Source organism: Tachyglossus aculeatus, chromosome X3, assembly GCF_015852505.1.
Source record: "Tachyglossus aculeatus isolate mTacAcu1 chromosome X3, mTacAcu1.pri, whole genome shotgun sequence".
NCBI classification, from domain to species: domain Eukaryota; kingdom Metazoa; phylum Chordata; class Mammalia; order Monotremata; family Tachyglossidae; genus Tachyglossus; species Tachyglossus aculeatus.
In genome coordinates this window covers 1,650,945-1,667,076 of record NC_052099.1, presented here as the reverse complement: position 1 = coordinate 1,667,076, position 16,132 = coordinate 1,650,945, and the positions used below count along the sequence as shown (strand labels likewise).

The 16,132-nt window shown below is 44.4% G+C and overlaps 1 protein-coding gene across 1 annotated transcript in view; it reads left to right on the top strand.

Annotated features, from left to right (window-relative positions):
• The window catches only part of LY86 (lymphocyte antigen 86), a 67,481-nt gene that overhangs the window by 18,919 nt on the left and 32,430 nt on the right, over positions 1–16,132 (top strand). Inside the window, exon 2 of the mRNA XM_038770493.1 lies at positions 13,948–14,034. Within this exon, the coding sequence (XP_038626421.1) occupies positions 13,948–14,034 (87 nt within the window). The remainder of the gene's footprint in view (positions 1–13,947; positions 14,035–16,132) is intronic.

The window sequence follows — 16,132 nt, the reverse complement described above, 5'->3', positions numbered from 1 at the left end:
TTTTCAGTCTAAATCAATAACAACACGGTTTATATTCTCATGTTCTTATATCACGGCCCCAACAGAGTTACTTCCCACAAAAGGAAATGTAATTTTCCTTCACTATATACATTTCCATATTTCTATCCTAGTGTGCTGTCATGGTACAGTGCTCAAAACACCCAATCAAGGGAATTCCCTTAATTTGCAAATAATAATAATGATAATTGCGCTATTTGTTTAGTGCTTATTTTGTGTGAAGCACTGGGGTTCTACTACAAGATGATCAGGTCAAGTTCAGTCCCTGATCCACATGAAGCCTAGCAGATGGAGCGCAAGGCCAGTAGTCAGAAGGACCTGGGTCCTAATCCTGACCCCGCCACTTATCTGCTATAAGACTTTGGGCAAGTCACTTCACTTCTCTGTGCCTCAGTTACCTCATCTGTAAAATGGGGATTAAGATTGTGAGTCCAATGTGGGACAGGGACTGTGTCCAACCCAATTAGTGCTTAGTACAGTGCCTGACACGTAGTAAGCTCTTAACAAATACCAGTTAGTATTGTATTATTGTATGCTCACAATGTAAGGGGGAAGGAGAATGGTTAATGACTGCTTTACAGATGAGAATAGTGGGGTGCCAGGGTTACATGGCAGGCAAGTGGTAGAGTCAGGATTTGAACCCAAGTCTCCTGATTCTCACAGGCCTATGCTCTTTCCATGAGGCCAGGATGCTTCTCTGCAATGGCAGGAAGAAAGGATGGTAAAACAGCAGAGCAGAACATGATAGATTATTCCAATTGGCTTTCTTTTCTGCTAGCTTGGATCACAGATGCAAACTCTTGAAAAGGATCAATCAATCAATGAATCAATTGGTAATATTTTCTGAGCTCTTACCATGTGTGGGACATTGTACTAAGCACTTGGGAGAGGACAATAGTAGTAATAGACCTGAACCCTGCCCTCAAATCAATCAATCAATCAATCAATCGTATTTATTGAGCGCTTACTGTGTGCAGAGCACTGTATTAAGCGATCTAGTGGGAGAGACAGACACACATTTTAGAATTACAGCTAGGAAGAAGTAATAAATTTAAGATATGTACACAGGCCAGGGAGAGGAAAGAGGTGGAAGTGAGTTTTTTCTTTTTTAAAAATGGTATTTGTTAAGTGCTTACTATGTGCCAGGCACTGTACTAAGTTCTGGGGTAGATAGAAGTTAATCATGTTGGACACACTCCCTATCCCACATAGGGCTCAAAATCTTAATCCCCATTTTAAGGTTCAGCCCACCCCCAACACCCAGCATTTATTAGAGAAGCAGCATGGCTCAGTGGAAAGAGCCTGGGCTTTGGAGTCAGAGGTCATGGGTTCAAATCCCGGCTCTGCCAGTTGTCAGCTGTGTGACTTTGGGCAAGTCACTTAACTTCTCTGGGCCTCAGTTACCTCAACTGTAAAATGGGAATTAAGACTGTGAGTCCCCTGTGGGACAACATGATCACCTTGTAACCTCCCCAGCGCTTAGAACAGTGCTTTGCATATAGTAAGCGCTTAGTAAATGCCATTATTATTATTATGTACATACCTTTAAATTATATATTATAAATGATTTACTCATATTAATGTCAGTGTCCCCCTCCAGACTGTAAGCTCATTATGGGAAAGGAACGTTTTTGCTAATGCTGTTGTTCTGTACTCTCCCAAGTACTTAGTACAGTGTTCTGCAAATAGTTCTCAATAAATGCTATTGATTGATTTCACAGATGAGATAACTGAGGCACAGAGAAGTTAAGTGACTTGCCCAAGGTCACAGCAGGCAAGTGGCAGAGCTGGGATTTGAATTCAGGTCTCCTGATTCTCAGGCCTGTGTTCTTTTCGTTAGGCCAGGCTTCTTCCCAGCGCTCAGAACAGTGCTTGGCACATAGTAAGCGCTTGACAAATGCCATCATTATTATTATTATTATTATTCTCTGCAATGGCAGGAAGGAAGGATTTTAGATTAGAACCCGGGTCCTCTGACTCTCAGGCCTGTGCACTTTCCATTAGGCAACGCTGCTTTGCTCAATAGTAAATACACAGGGCCGATTGCAGTGGGGCTTGCCGGCAGATGTAGGACCATTTGTCTGTAACCAGGGTGATTCAGCTGGAAAGTCTCACTCACCCAAGTCAGCCCCCAACACTGCAAAATAACAGAAATGAACTTTCGGTTGCCTTGGGCCTCTGTGTGCAGGGGCAGACAAATGACCCACAACAGCATTAAGCCATCACCCTGTGAAAAATGAGCCATGAAATGAGTTGCCTGGTTGTCCGTTTTGCCAGTTTGGTGTTGGCTCTGTGGGATGGTGGGGGCGGGAGGCAGAGCAGCCACCGGGAAGGCCCAGGAAGGTCCTTACAGACAGACATAAATGGATAGTCGGCTGTGCGTACGGAAGCCGTCTCACACTATACTTACTAATGATGAACAATTACGGTACTTGTTAAGTGCTTACTATGTGCCAATCACTGTTCTAAGACCTGGGGTAGAGGCACGTTAATCAGTTTGGACACAATCCCTGTCCCACATGGGGCTAAGCAGGAGGAAGAAAAGGTTTTGAATCTCATTTTGCAGATGAGTAAACTGAGGCCCAGAGTAATCAAGTGAGGCCCAAGGTCACATGGCAGACAAGTGACAGAGTGGAATTAGAACCCAGGTCCTCTGACTGGGCCACACTCCTTCCCAATCACTCGGCCATTCCCTCCCCCTGGGACTTCTTCTCTGAGAAGGGGTGAAAGATAGACATGCCCGCCTCATCCAGCCGAGGGTTTCAGGGCCCGTCTCCAGACGCCGTGCCTCTGGAGGGCGGGAGGAAAAAGTGGGAACATCCAACTTCGGGCCCTATTTTTTTGCCTGCATGATACTTGTGACAATCAAATAAAATGTTATGCCACTAGAAACCTATTCCCAAAGACATCAAATTTTCCAGGCCTTTACACTAAGTAAAACTGAAGATTTTCATATGGGAGTTTACAAAAATATCGGCAGTGCAAACACTTCCTAATAGAGAACACGCCAGGCTTCACTGAACAGTCAGCTCATCCTCTATTTTTAGCGGTGGAAGAAATGGCTTTAAGGGAGCAGAACTTGGAGCCTATGTTAACTGCTGACTGTAAAGGCCAGAGTGTAAAGAAATTGAAGGTCCATTTGGGTGGATGAGGGAATGTGCTATTTGGATTTGGGTGCTTAAAGCAACAGAGAGAGACCATTTTCTGTTTTATTAAACCGCAAGAAACAAACAACTTCACTCTCTCAGCGTTTTCTTGACTTGCACATTCTTGGGTGCAAGTCAAACTGTTTCTGTCAGACCTTGATCTCACTAGTCCCTCTCAACTGAGCTCCGGGAATAAAAGCCTTCCTGACCCACCTGCGTTCCCGCTGGGCCGCTATAGGAAGCGTTGCCATGGAGCTCAGCATTCTTCGGGATGTGGGTTAGCTTGGGCTAGGACAACAGCAAAGGGCAGCAACAGCAGCAGCCTTGAGATTATGGTAGAGAAGCCATAGAGTTCTCGCAACATTTGAATCAGGGCGGCTGGGCTCTAAATCAGATGATCGCTCAAAAGATTAAACACAGAAAGAGAAGGAAGGTGGCGGGGAGAAGGGTTAGCTGAGTTGTGGATGGGCAGAAGTGCTAGAAAACATTAGTTTCAGAGTATCACCCCCCCTCGGGAATTGGAAAACTAATGCTTTATTCATTTGGCAACAGTTTTGAAAGCCAGTCAGAACACATGAAATAGAGAAAACAAGAAGCAGCCCATCTCTGTCTGACCCTCATGTAACTAACTGTAAATCAAACAACTCATGTGCTTAAGCAGAACCTACAGGGGGTCATCATCATTAATGATATTTAATAAGAGAAGCAGCGTGGCTCAGTGGAAAGAGCACGGGCTTTGGAGTCAGAGGTTATGGGTTCAAACCTCGGCTCCGCCAGTTGTCAGCTGTGTGACTTTGGGCAAGTCACTTAACTTCTCTGGGCCTCAGTTACCTCATCTGTAAAATGGGGATTAAGACTGTGAGCCCCCCGTGGGGCAACCTGATCATCTTGTGACCTCCCCAGTGCTTAGAACAGTGCTTTGCACGTAGTAAGCGCTTAATAAATGCCATCATTATTAGTAGTAGTAGTAGTAGTTGAAAAAGCACTCACTGTTTGCAGAGCACTGTACTAAACGCTTGGGAAAATATGATATTACAGAGTTGGTAGACATGTTCCCTGCCCACAACGAGTTTACAGTCTAGGTTTCTCCCTCTCCATTTCTATCCTGAGTAAAGCAAGCATTTCAGTAAACTAAATGGCTCAGGAGAGCTACAAGTTGGACATGTGATAAATGTTCTTCCCTCCTGAGTTTCACTATTCCTTTTGTGTGGAATTACAATCCCATCCCAGTGGAATTCCAGGTGGAAAGGGAATCCACCGGATGAAAAGCCATTCCGACACTGTGGATCCTGACGGGGGAGATTGGTTCTCTCAGTGATCCTGGGGGGTTGAATAATAATAACAATAATAAAGATGGTATTTGTTAAGTGCTTGCTATGTGCTAAGCATTCATTCATTCATTCATTCATCCAATCGTATTTATTGAGCGCTTACTGTGTGCAGAGCACTGTACTAAGCGCTTGGGAAGTACAAGTCGGCAACATATAGAGACGGTCCCTACCCAACAGCGGGCTCACAGTCTAGAAGGGGGAGACAGACAACAAAGCAAAACATGTAGACAGGTGTCAAAACCATCAGAATAAATAGAATTATAGCTATATGCACATCATTAGCAAAATAGAGTATATGTACAAGTAAAATAGAGTAATAAATCTGTACAAATATATACAAGTGCTGTGGGGAGGAAAAGGAGGTAGGGCAGAGGCGGGGATGGGGAAGAGGAGAGGAAAATCGGGGCTCAGGCTGGGAAGGCCTCCTGGAGGAGGTGAGCTCTCCATAGGGCTTTGGAGGGAGGAAGAGAGCTAGTTTGGCGGATGTGTGGAGGGAGGGCATTCCAGGACAGGGGAAGGACGTGGGCTGGGGGTCGACATTTCACTCCTCTAATGACAGCTCTTTCACTGTACCTCGATCTCTGTCTCGCTGACAGCCTTGCTCATGTCTTCCCTCTAGCCTTCATATCCTACCTCCCCATCTTCAAAGCCTTATTAAAATCCCATCTCCTGCAAGAGACCTCCTGAACCCTAGTTTCCCCTACTGTCTCTCCTTCTGCATTGACTGTGCACTTGGGTCCGTACTCTTAAAGCACTCTGATACTCACCTCACCCCAACCCCACGGCACTTTTATACATACTCTTAATTTTAATGTCTATCTCCTCCACTAGACTCAACTCCTTAGAGCTGAGAATTGTGTCCACCAATTCTATTGTATTGTACTCTCCCAAGTGCGTCGTACAGTGCTCTGCAACCAGTAAGCACTCAACAAATTCCCCCAATTGCTTGAAAAACCCCTTTTTAAAGAGAAGGAAACAGGCACAGAGAAGTGAGCCCATTGTTGGGTGGAGACCGTCTCTATATGTTGCCAACTTGTTCTTCCCAAGCGCTTAGTACAGTGCTCTGCACACAGTCAGCGCTCAATAAATACGATTGAATGAATGAATGAAGTAAAGATAATTGACTGGCAAGTAGCACAGCTGGGATTAGACTAAAGATCCTCTGTATATATTTATATAATAATACTTATTAATATTTATGGTATTTGTTAAGTGCTTACAATGTGCCAGGCACTTTATATACAGATAGATAGATATATCAATATATATAATATCAATACTTTGACAGCAGTAGGACTCCTCACTAACTGCTTAATTAAGCACTTTTACAATTCTCAGAACAATTCAAGCCCTGTTCTAAGCGCTGGGGGGAAACAAGGTAATCAGACTGTCCCACATGGGGCTCACAGTCTTAATCCCCATTTTACAGATGAGGGAACTGAGGCCCAGAGAAGTGAAGTGACTAGCCCAAAGTCACACAGCTGACAGATGGCAGAGCCGGGATTAGAACCCATGACCTCTGACTCCCAAGCCCGTGATCTTTCCACTGAGCCGTGCTGCTTCTCTAATCAAAGGGTACCTGGGTGATGAGGCAGTCCTAGGCTGAATCAAGGGAGTGGGGTCCCTATCTGGTTGGGGCTGGTTGGGGGTCCCAGATCAAATCAGTTTCTTATAAGTACCGTGAACCCCCAGACTGGGCCCCAAACTTTCACGCTCTCCACAGGGTCCTGAGCCCGTGGGGTGGCCCTGATCTTCTCCGCAGGGGCTGGAATAGACACTTGGCATCTCATTACATTTCAGTCCCTTTCATTCCACACTTCATATTTAGAACCCCATTTCCATTATTCTTCTTCCAGCTACCAAACCTCACTCCTCTATCACTTTGACCCAATCCACACATTTTGCTCCTCTAACACCAACCTACTTACTTACTATGCCTTGTTCTCATCTCTCTCTCCATCGACAATTTGCTCCCACCTTCCTTCCTGCCTGGAACTCCCTCACTTCATATCTGACAGACCAACACTCTCCCTATCTTCAGAGCCCTACTAAAAGTGTATCTCCTCCAGGAAGCCTTCCCTGACTAACCTCTCAGTTCCCCATTCTATTCACCTGCCCTTCAGCGTCCCTTATGAGATTGGTCCATACCTCTTAAGTACTTGGACACTCATCCCACCCCAGCCCCAGTAGTTATGTACATAGCCTGATACTCTGCTGCTCCCCATATCAGTAATTTATCTCAACATTTGTTCCCCAACTAGGCTGAAAGCTCCTTGAGGGCAGGGACTGTGTCTCCAGCTCTATTGTATTATACTTTCCCAGTGCTTAATACAGTGCTCTGAACATTGTAAATGCTCAATAAAAACCACTGACTGAGTGACTAAGTGATGTAAGCTCGCTGTGGGCAGGAATTTTCCAACTCTGTTATATTGTACTCTCCCAAGGACTTAGTTCAGTGCACTGCACACAGGAAGTGCCCAATAAATATGATCGATGGATACATACACACTCCTTTGCCTGTTTTCTCAGCCCCCCAAAATAACATGGTCCTTCCCTATTCTTCTATCTCTTGCAAAACTGTAGTGATCAGCCGAAAAGGAGTAGGTCCACAGGGTAAGTCCCACATGATGGCTACCTCCTTGATGCAGATGACTCTCAAATCTACCTCTCTAGGCCCGTCCTCTCACTTGCTCTGACAATCTCACATTTCCTCTCGCCTCCAGGGCTGACACCTTAGCTCCCTCACTTCTCTTCTTAATTTTCCAATCACAGTCAACCCAAGCATAAAATCCACATCCTTGGTGTCATCACCGACACCTCTATGACTTTCAATATTCTAATTCAGACTGATATTAAATACTGCTTGGTTTTCCTCCCTCGCATTTCACAGTGCTGCCCCTTGCCCTTCATCCACCATGGTTCAGGCTCTCATCCTAGCCAGATTAGGCTTCTCTGTTTCCTCACTGCTCTCCCTACTTTAAAACTCTCCCCTCTTCAGCTTGCTGCCTGAGTAATGATCATTATTATTATTATTAATGATAATAATAATAACAGTTAAGCATTTACTATGTGCCAAGCATTGTACTAAATGCTCAAATAGATTTAAGAATATCAGATCAGACCCAGTCCCGGTCGCACATGAAGCTCAGAGCCCAAGCAGGAGACAGACTAGATATTGAATCCCCATTTTACAGATGAGAAAACTGATGCACAGAAGTTAAGCGACATGTCCAAGATGACGCAACAGGCAACTAGGATTACAGTCCAGGCCTCTTGACTCCCAGTCCTGGACTCTTTCCACTAGGTCACACTGCTCCTCTGTATTATCTTTTTAACATGTTGTTTGGCTCACACGCCTTCACTTCTCAAAAACTTCTAAAGGTGACTCATTTCTCCTAGCATCATGCAGCATCTCCTGGACTTTGGTTTTAAGTCTTTCCACCAGCTCTGGCTTACTTACATATCTGCCTAACCCAAAAAGCCTGCCAAAACTTTCCCCACAGAGTTAGAAATTCAACCGAGCGGTACAAAGGATCACTCGCTCATGTGGCAGCACTTCCCAAGATGGAAAATTGATTGAACAATTTGATAATTAAGTTCAAAAAAGACAAGTGCAAGGCCATGCAATTAATCAGTTAATCAATCAGATGGCATTTATTGAGAGCTTACAGCGTACCCAGAACATTACAAGCATTACATTAGAAGCAGCGTGGCTCAGTGGAAAGACCCCAGGCTTGGGAGTCAGAGGTCATGGGTTCTAATCCCAGCTCTGCCACATGTCTGCTGTGTGACCTTGGGCAAGTCACTTAACTTCTCTGAGCCTCAGTTACCTCATCTGTAAAATGGGGATTAAAACTGTGAGCCCCACGTGGGACAACCTGATCACCTTGTATTCCCCCCAGCACTTAGAACAGTGCTTTGCACATGGTAAGTGCTTAACAAATGCCATTATTATTATTATTATTATTATTATTATTATTATTATTGCAATGCAGTAGAGTGGAAAGACACATTCCCCACACACAAAGTAAGTTTCCAAAGGATTTTTCCTTCAGTGTGCAAGTAAGGCACATTGAGTGGATTTAAGGACATCGGCAATACAGAACTCTCCTGGTGAGTGGGCCTCTGGCTGCAGGCCTAGCCTGGCCTGTCAGGTGGCTGAAAACTGACATTATCCTTGCTTCCTAGAAGCCAGCAGCAACTGGCTGCTGCCAAGGAGAGGGCGAACAGCCAGTCTGCCAGCCTGGAGCACTGGTGATGTCAGGCTAGGAAGCCTGGCCTCTCCCCTTCAGGAAAGGGTGGCTGTGGGGAGGAGGGGACAGGAAGGAGTCAGAGCTTGCTGGCATGGAGATGTGGGCTTGGGTTCAGATACACACATTCCCCAGAGGTGGGGCAGGGACAGTAACCAACCCATAACAGGTTAGGAACCAGCACAGTTAAAACAAACTACTTTGGGCAAGTCACTTAACTTCTCTGTGCCTCAGTTACCTCATCTGTAAAATGGGGATGAAGACTGTGAGCCCCCCGTGGGACAACTTGATCACCTTGTATCCTCTCCAGCGCTTAGAACAGTGCTTTACACATAGTAAGTGCTTAATAAATGCCATTATTATTATTATTATTATTATTGTATATAACCCCTATTGCCCTGCCCCCTACCTGAAATTCACTGAAGGGATGGCAGAGCTCACAGTGCTGATACATTAATTGTGGGAAGCATGTTGGAAGAGATGGGATTTTAGGAGGGCTGTGATGTCAAGATTGCTGTGGTGTGTCTGATTTGGGGAGGGAAGGAAGGGGGATGGGGGCAGACACTATTTCTTGGGCAATTTCAGAAGATCGTTTGGTCTGGTGCAAAGCCTGGTTAAGATTCAGAGGCCTTGAGAAACAAGTGCCCATTTTGAAAAAAAACATTAGAGGCTGTAGCCCTGGCCCTGGCTCAGCCGACTACACACCCAGCCTACCCAGGTCAGTGGAAACGGGTTTCCGGTTGGGTTCCCATCTGAGCTCTACCAACTGTGACATGAGTTTTTCCAACCCCTATGCTGCCATTAGGCCTAGAAACAGCACAGTTCTGGATCTACTGAACAGCCTCCTTCTCTGCACCCCACCCCTTGACACTGAATGGCTATTATGGAGAGTGGTGGGGAGGGAGGGAGGGAGAGGAAGGAAGGAAGGAAAGATAATTCAATTCGGTTCAATCGTATTTATTAAATGCTTACAGTGCGCAGAGCACTGTACTAAGCACTTGTGAAAGAACAATACAGCAATAAACAGTGACAATCCCTGCTCACAACGAGCTCACAGTCCAGAAGCAGGGAGACAAACATTAATACAAATAAATGAAGTTACAGATATAAACATAAGTGGGGCTGGGGGAGGGAGGGGAGAACAAAGGGAACAAGTCAGGGTGACATAGAAGGGAGTGGGAAATGAGGAAAATTGGGGCTTAGTCTGGGAAGGCCTCTTGGAGGAGATGTGCCTTCAATAAGGCTTTGAAGTGGGGGAGGGTAATTGTAGTTTAGAACAGTGCTTTGCACATAGTAAGCGCTTAATAAATGGCATCATTAATTGTAGGATTTGAGGAGGGTGGGCATTCCAGGCCAGAGGCAGGATGTGGGCCAGGAGTCGGCAGCGAGACAGGCGAGATCGAGACCCAGTGAGTAGGTTAGCACCAGAGGAAGCAAATACGTGGATTGGTTGTAGAAGGAGAGAAATGAAGTGAGGTGGGAAGGGGCAAGGTGATGGAGTGCTTTAAAGCAAATAGTGAGGAGATTTTGTTTGGTACGGAGGTGGATAGGCAATCCCTGGAGATTTTTGAGGAGGTGGGTGACAAGTCCTGAATCTTTTTGTAGAAAGATGATCCAGGCAACAGAGTGAAGTATGGACTGGAGTGGGGAGAGGCAGGAGTTTGGGAGGCCAGCAAGGAGGCTGATGCAGTAGTCTAGGCAGGCTGGGATGAGTGATTGTATTAACATGGTAGCAGTTTGGATGGAGGGGAAAGAGCAGATTTTAGCAATGTTGTGAAAGTGGGACCGAGAGGATTTGGTGACAGATTGCATATGTGGGTTGAATGAGAGAGAGGAATCAAAGATAAAACCAAGGTTACGGGTTTGTGAGACGGGGAGGATGGTGGTGTCATCTACAGTGATGGGAAAGTCAGGGAGAGGACAGGGTGTGGGTGGGAAGATAAGGAGCTCTGTTTTTGGAAATGTTAAGTTTGAGGTGATGGGAGGACATCCAAGTGGAGGTGTCTTGAAGGCAGAAGGAGATGCAAGCCTGGAGAGAGGGAGAGAGATCAGGGGAGGAGTGAAGATTTGGGTATCATTTGCATAGAGATGGTAGTTGAAGCCATGGGAGCGAATGAGTTCTTCAAGGGAATGAGTGTAGATGGAGAACAGAAGGGGACCCAGAACTGAACCTTGAGGGAACCCCACAGTTAGGGGGTGGGAGGCAGAGGAGGAGCCCGCAAAGTCGACTGAGAATGAACGGCCAGAGAGATAAGAGGACAACCAGTAGAGGACAGAGTCAGTGAAGCCAAGGTTGGGTACGTTTCCAGAAGGGGGTGGTCCACATTGATGAAGGCAGCTGAGAGGTCGAGGAGGATTAGGACGGAGTAGAAGCCGCTGGATTTGGCAAGAAGGGGATCAATGTTTAGGTAACTGTTCTCCAAAACTTTAATCCTGAAGGGATTATTTTCCATTAAAGTTAACCATCTGCTATTCCTTTGGACTACAGCCATTTCCTTCTCCACAGGGAGACAGGATTGGGTAGGCTAGTTCACAAGCTCTGAATTGGATGATCCTTCCATCTGGTCAATCAAGAAGTCAAAAAAGGCAGGTTATTGGGTTAGGCTCCATTTCAGCCCTGCTCACATAAAATAAAGCAGCTACATCCTCTTGGTGTTCAGGAAGCTGAAGAGTATCTACTTTAGTGAATCTTCCTGAGCACTTAGGGAAGGACCCTGGTCCACCCTCCTCCTCCCCCTGCCCAGCCCCCTCTTCCCTAACAATGCCAAAACCAAGCCTTAGCATGCTTGGGGAAGGAAAGAGTCATTTTGTCAAACCACCTCAAAACAGTCAATCTTTGGGGAATTCACCACACATGAGGATCTTTTTCCATAAAGTCAGATTGGCTTCATGATACTGTCCTAAGAGGCTGCCAGCTTCTGCAATCAGAGCCCCTGGACTTAACACAAACTGATGCTGCTTAACTTTCCAACCAAGTTTTGCTGATTTGGGAAATTCAAATACAGATAAACCTATCTGGATTCTTATTCAAAAGTTATCTAGATAAAATCAGTCTGGCCTAAAAGCCAGTAATGGAGAAAATGGGGTGGCAGAGGCATAGGGTTAAACTTAGTTTTAGGGTTTTTTAAGATGATTACATTATTGCTTTTTTCAGATCATTTGATTTGTATTGCTTTATTTCTGATGATTTGTCATGCAACCATTTCCCACTTTCTCTTTTCTTATGTTTTGTAAATACTCATGGTGCAAGTTGAGAAATGAGAGAGTGAAACAAAAAGTAGCTAGACTGTAAGCTCCTTGTGGGCAAGGAACATGTCTACCAACTCTGTTATATTGTACTCTCCCGGGCACTTAGTACAGTTCTCGGCACACAAGTGGTCAATTTATTGATTATTTGATCGATTGAGTGATAGGCTGATCTTCTGCAGGGAGTCCTCGCTAAGTGGGGAGCTGAGAGATGACTGTAAGCTCCTTGAAGGCAGGGATTGTGTTTCCTAACTCTATTGTACTATACACTCTCAAGCGCTTAGTTTGGGGTTCAATAAAAACCATTGATTGATAGACTGATTGGTGACACACTGCCAGTCAAGATGGCTGCATTTTGCCCATTCATGCTCTACTCAATCCCTCTGAAAACCCATCATAGAGATCCGACATTGGTGGACTGTGCCGAGAATGATTCCTCCCTACGAAGCACTCTGGCAGGAGACTTGCTTTTAAAGCCTAAATTAAGTACCCACCACTACTTGTGAGAACCATTTCCCAATCAGATCACATTTCTTCTCAAGAAATTTTTCCGGGCATCAAAATAAATGATTTTCTTTCTGAAGTCTCCCTCCTTGCTCTTTGAATTTCACTTCCTCCTCCCATTTTTTCCTTTCAAATATTTATAAACTCATCCTTTCACCTTAGAGTTGCCAGGCACAATTAGCCTCTTTAACCTTTCCTCTGAGGTGCATTCATCTTCTCTTACAGCTCTTTTGGGCTGCTCTTCCCTCAACTCCACTAAGTGGCAGACAGCTTTTTTCTACTCAAGTTCCTGAATGGTGGTGAGGCTTAGAATAGAAGTAATCATCCTTCTGCTTCCCAGACACTACCTCTGCAGGGCTGTGCAGCTTTATAGTAGAAGGAAATCAGAAAGGCAAAATGAAGTACAGTAGAAAGGAATAAAAATAAGATAGAAAGAACTTAACTTGTTTAACCTAGAAAAATCTAGCCAGAGCCAAGAAAAAAGCCCAGATTCCTGGATTCTGAAGGGGCAGCTTCATTAACACTGCAGCGCTTCACCTTTACACCAGCCGGTTACCTGGTAATTGAGGCCAAAAATATATCCTCTGACCTCAATTATCCATTAATTTAGGGGACCCCTAAAAAAATCCCTTCACCAGAAACATTTAAATAAGTACAAGTAAAGATATTTTAGGTCCAGATTATTTAGTTTAATTGATCATGAAGACCAGCGAGTGGGCAGTATTTTTATTGTACTATTAAAATCGTTTAAACTGCCATAGGCTCAGTGGCAGATAAAGACAAGATCTTGAGAAATGGTAATCAGGACATTGCAACCAATTAGTACAAATGACGAGACCCTCGATATATTCGGTCAAAGCAGGCTACATGCTCCGTTGCAGAAGTTGGCTGTATCTGTTCAAATGCTGAAAAGGAACTTTGGTACTATAGAGATAATAAATTCCAAAAGGAAATAAGACAATTGTTTATATCAATTTACGCAGCTAAATTAAGGTGGCCACACCGTACATTTAGAATAATTAAGGTACTTTAGGTTTTGCAAGTTTTTAATCGTGTCTTTTAAATATCACATATGTGATGTTTTACTTTATTTTACTTAATTAAAAAGACACAACCTTTAAGATAATCTTGCAAATGGAACACAGGCCTGTAGTTCCAGCACCTAAAGGATGCCAACCATGAGTGCAAAGAATTTTAACAAAATTGAAAACATATCCCCACTATTAGCATCATATCCCTTCAGACTGCTCATTCTGTCAACTGCATTATTGCTAGGTCACAGGGGAGTGAAGGAAGAGCTGATACACATTTTGTGGGTTAATAGGTTTTTTTGACCTAATCGCCAGGTTGAGTTGGTGACAGTAGTGCATTTTTATAAAAACTGTGGATGAAGGAACAGGAAAACCTCAGCGTGATGGATTGAAAACTAATTGTCTGCCTTCTCTTTGACAGATCCTTTTCAAGATTTTGGCCTTTCTATCGACCACTGTTCGAAACAACTAGGATCCTATCTAAATGTGAGATTTGCAATTATTTTAAGTAAGTAAAACAAGAAATATGAATACTTTCAAACTAAGACATGCAACATTCCGCTCTGGAACAATGCCACAGATGAAAAGCAGAGGCTGGTCCATCAGTGATGTTTTCTCCCTACTGTCTCCCACATATCCATTGTACTTTTATTCTTTTCCTCATTTCTGTCTATCCCTGCACCCCTTGCCACTCCTTCTCTTTATAAATCATTTGTCTGTCTCCCTCATTAGATTTTAAGCTCCTTAAAGGAAGCTTCTCTTGGGCTCTCCCAAGTGCTCTGCATGCAGAACATGCTCAATAAATGCCATAAATTTGTTATTTAGAGCATTATCTTACTGGAGAGCAATCCCACCTCAATTTGAGCTTTGTAAAGATTTACTGGGTGTGAACTCATGGTTACAAACTCTGCCATCTGAGCAGTTCTTTCAGAAGAAAAAATCCCACCTTCAACCCCACCAATGCAAACAGTGAGTGGGAGTTTCTCCTAGACATTATCTTCAAGGCAGCTATTAAGACTGGATCAGTCAACACCAGTAAAATGGGTTTATTGGTATTTATTAGCATGTGATGTGGGAAGGCACTGTGCTTAAGCACTGGAGAAAAAAAATACAGGGTGAGATTTAGACATGGTCCCTGCCCCTAAGGATCTCATAATCTAATAATAAGGGGGAAAATTTAGCACCAAAACAAAATAAAATAAGATGTTGAAAACCCAAAAACTACATAAAAAACAAGGAAAGTAATCAGTGCAAACAGAGCGAACGGGTACTATGGTTGAGAAGCAGAGTTTCTGGAACGGGTTTTAATGAAACACTTTTGAGATTGAAGAATTGATGGAGTCTCCCGTGAAGAATGATGGATAAGCATCAGACTGAGAACCTGAGAGATGAAACTAATCATAGTGATTATGGTTTGCTCAGTATCACTGGCCCTCTTTCACCCCTGGGTACACCTAGGGAGGCGGGGAAGGGGGAGGGGAGTTTAAACCAATCAGTGGTATTTATTGAGCACTGACTGTGAAAAGAGTCTATACTAAGTGCTCGGGAAAGTACAGTACAATAGAGTTAGTAGACACAATCCCTGCCCACAAGCAACTTACAGTGTACATGGGGAGATGGACATTAAAATAAACTACAAATAGGTGAAATGGTAGAGTATAAGACTATTTACATAATTGCTGTGGGGCTGGGGTAAGTATCAAAGGGTTTAAAGGCTATGCAGCCAAGTACCTAGGTGACACAGAAGGAAGGGCAGGTAGGGGAAATAAAGGCTTAACCTGGGAAGAGATGTGATTTTAGGAGGCTTTTGAAGGAGGGGGACTATCAGATAGAAAGGAGGAGGGATTCCAGGTCCAAATGGGGAGTGGGTTGGTGGCAGGATAACTGAGAGCAGGATGGTGTTAGAAGACCAAAGTGGGTGAAACCTTCAGCCCGGTTGGCCTACCCCCATTTGGCACCTCAATCAATCAATCCATTAATTGTATTTATTGAGCGATTACTTTGTGCAGAACACTGTACTACGTGCTTGGGAGAGTACGATATAACACTATCACAGCATGGGTAGACATGATCCCTGCCCACAACGTGCCAGGACTAGAGCCCAGATCTCCCAATTCCCGGGGTGATGCTCTTTCCAGTGGACCAATACCAGAGCTGCAATTTGAAAAGCAGCACGGCGTAGTGCTTAGAGCACAGGCCTGGAAATCAGAAGGTTATGGGTTCTAATCCTGTCTCTGCCACTTGTCTGCTGTGCGACCATGGGCAAATCACTTCACTTCTCTGGACCTCAGTTGCCTCATCTGTAAAATGAGGATTGAGACTGTGAGCCCCATGTGGGACAGGGGCTGCGTCCAACCCGATTTGCTTTTATCCACCCCAGCACTTAGTATGTCCGGCACATAGTAAGTGCTTAACAGATATAGTAATTATTATTACTATTATCAATAGAAGACTCGACTTCATCGGCTTCAGCCTTTTCAACAAGAATTTACAGAGATGGCAACTCTTTTGAATGCATACATGGCCTCTATTCATAAGAAAATCGATATGATAGTCAAAACCATGAAAAAGAGCACTGCTTCTGATGTGCCATCATTGCTGCCAAA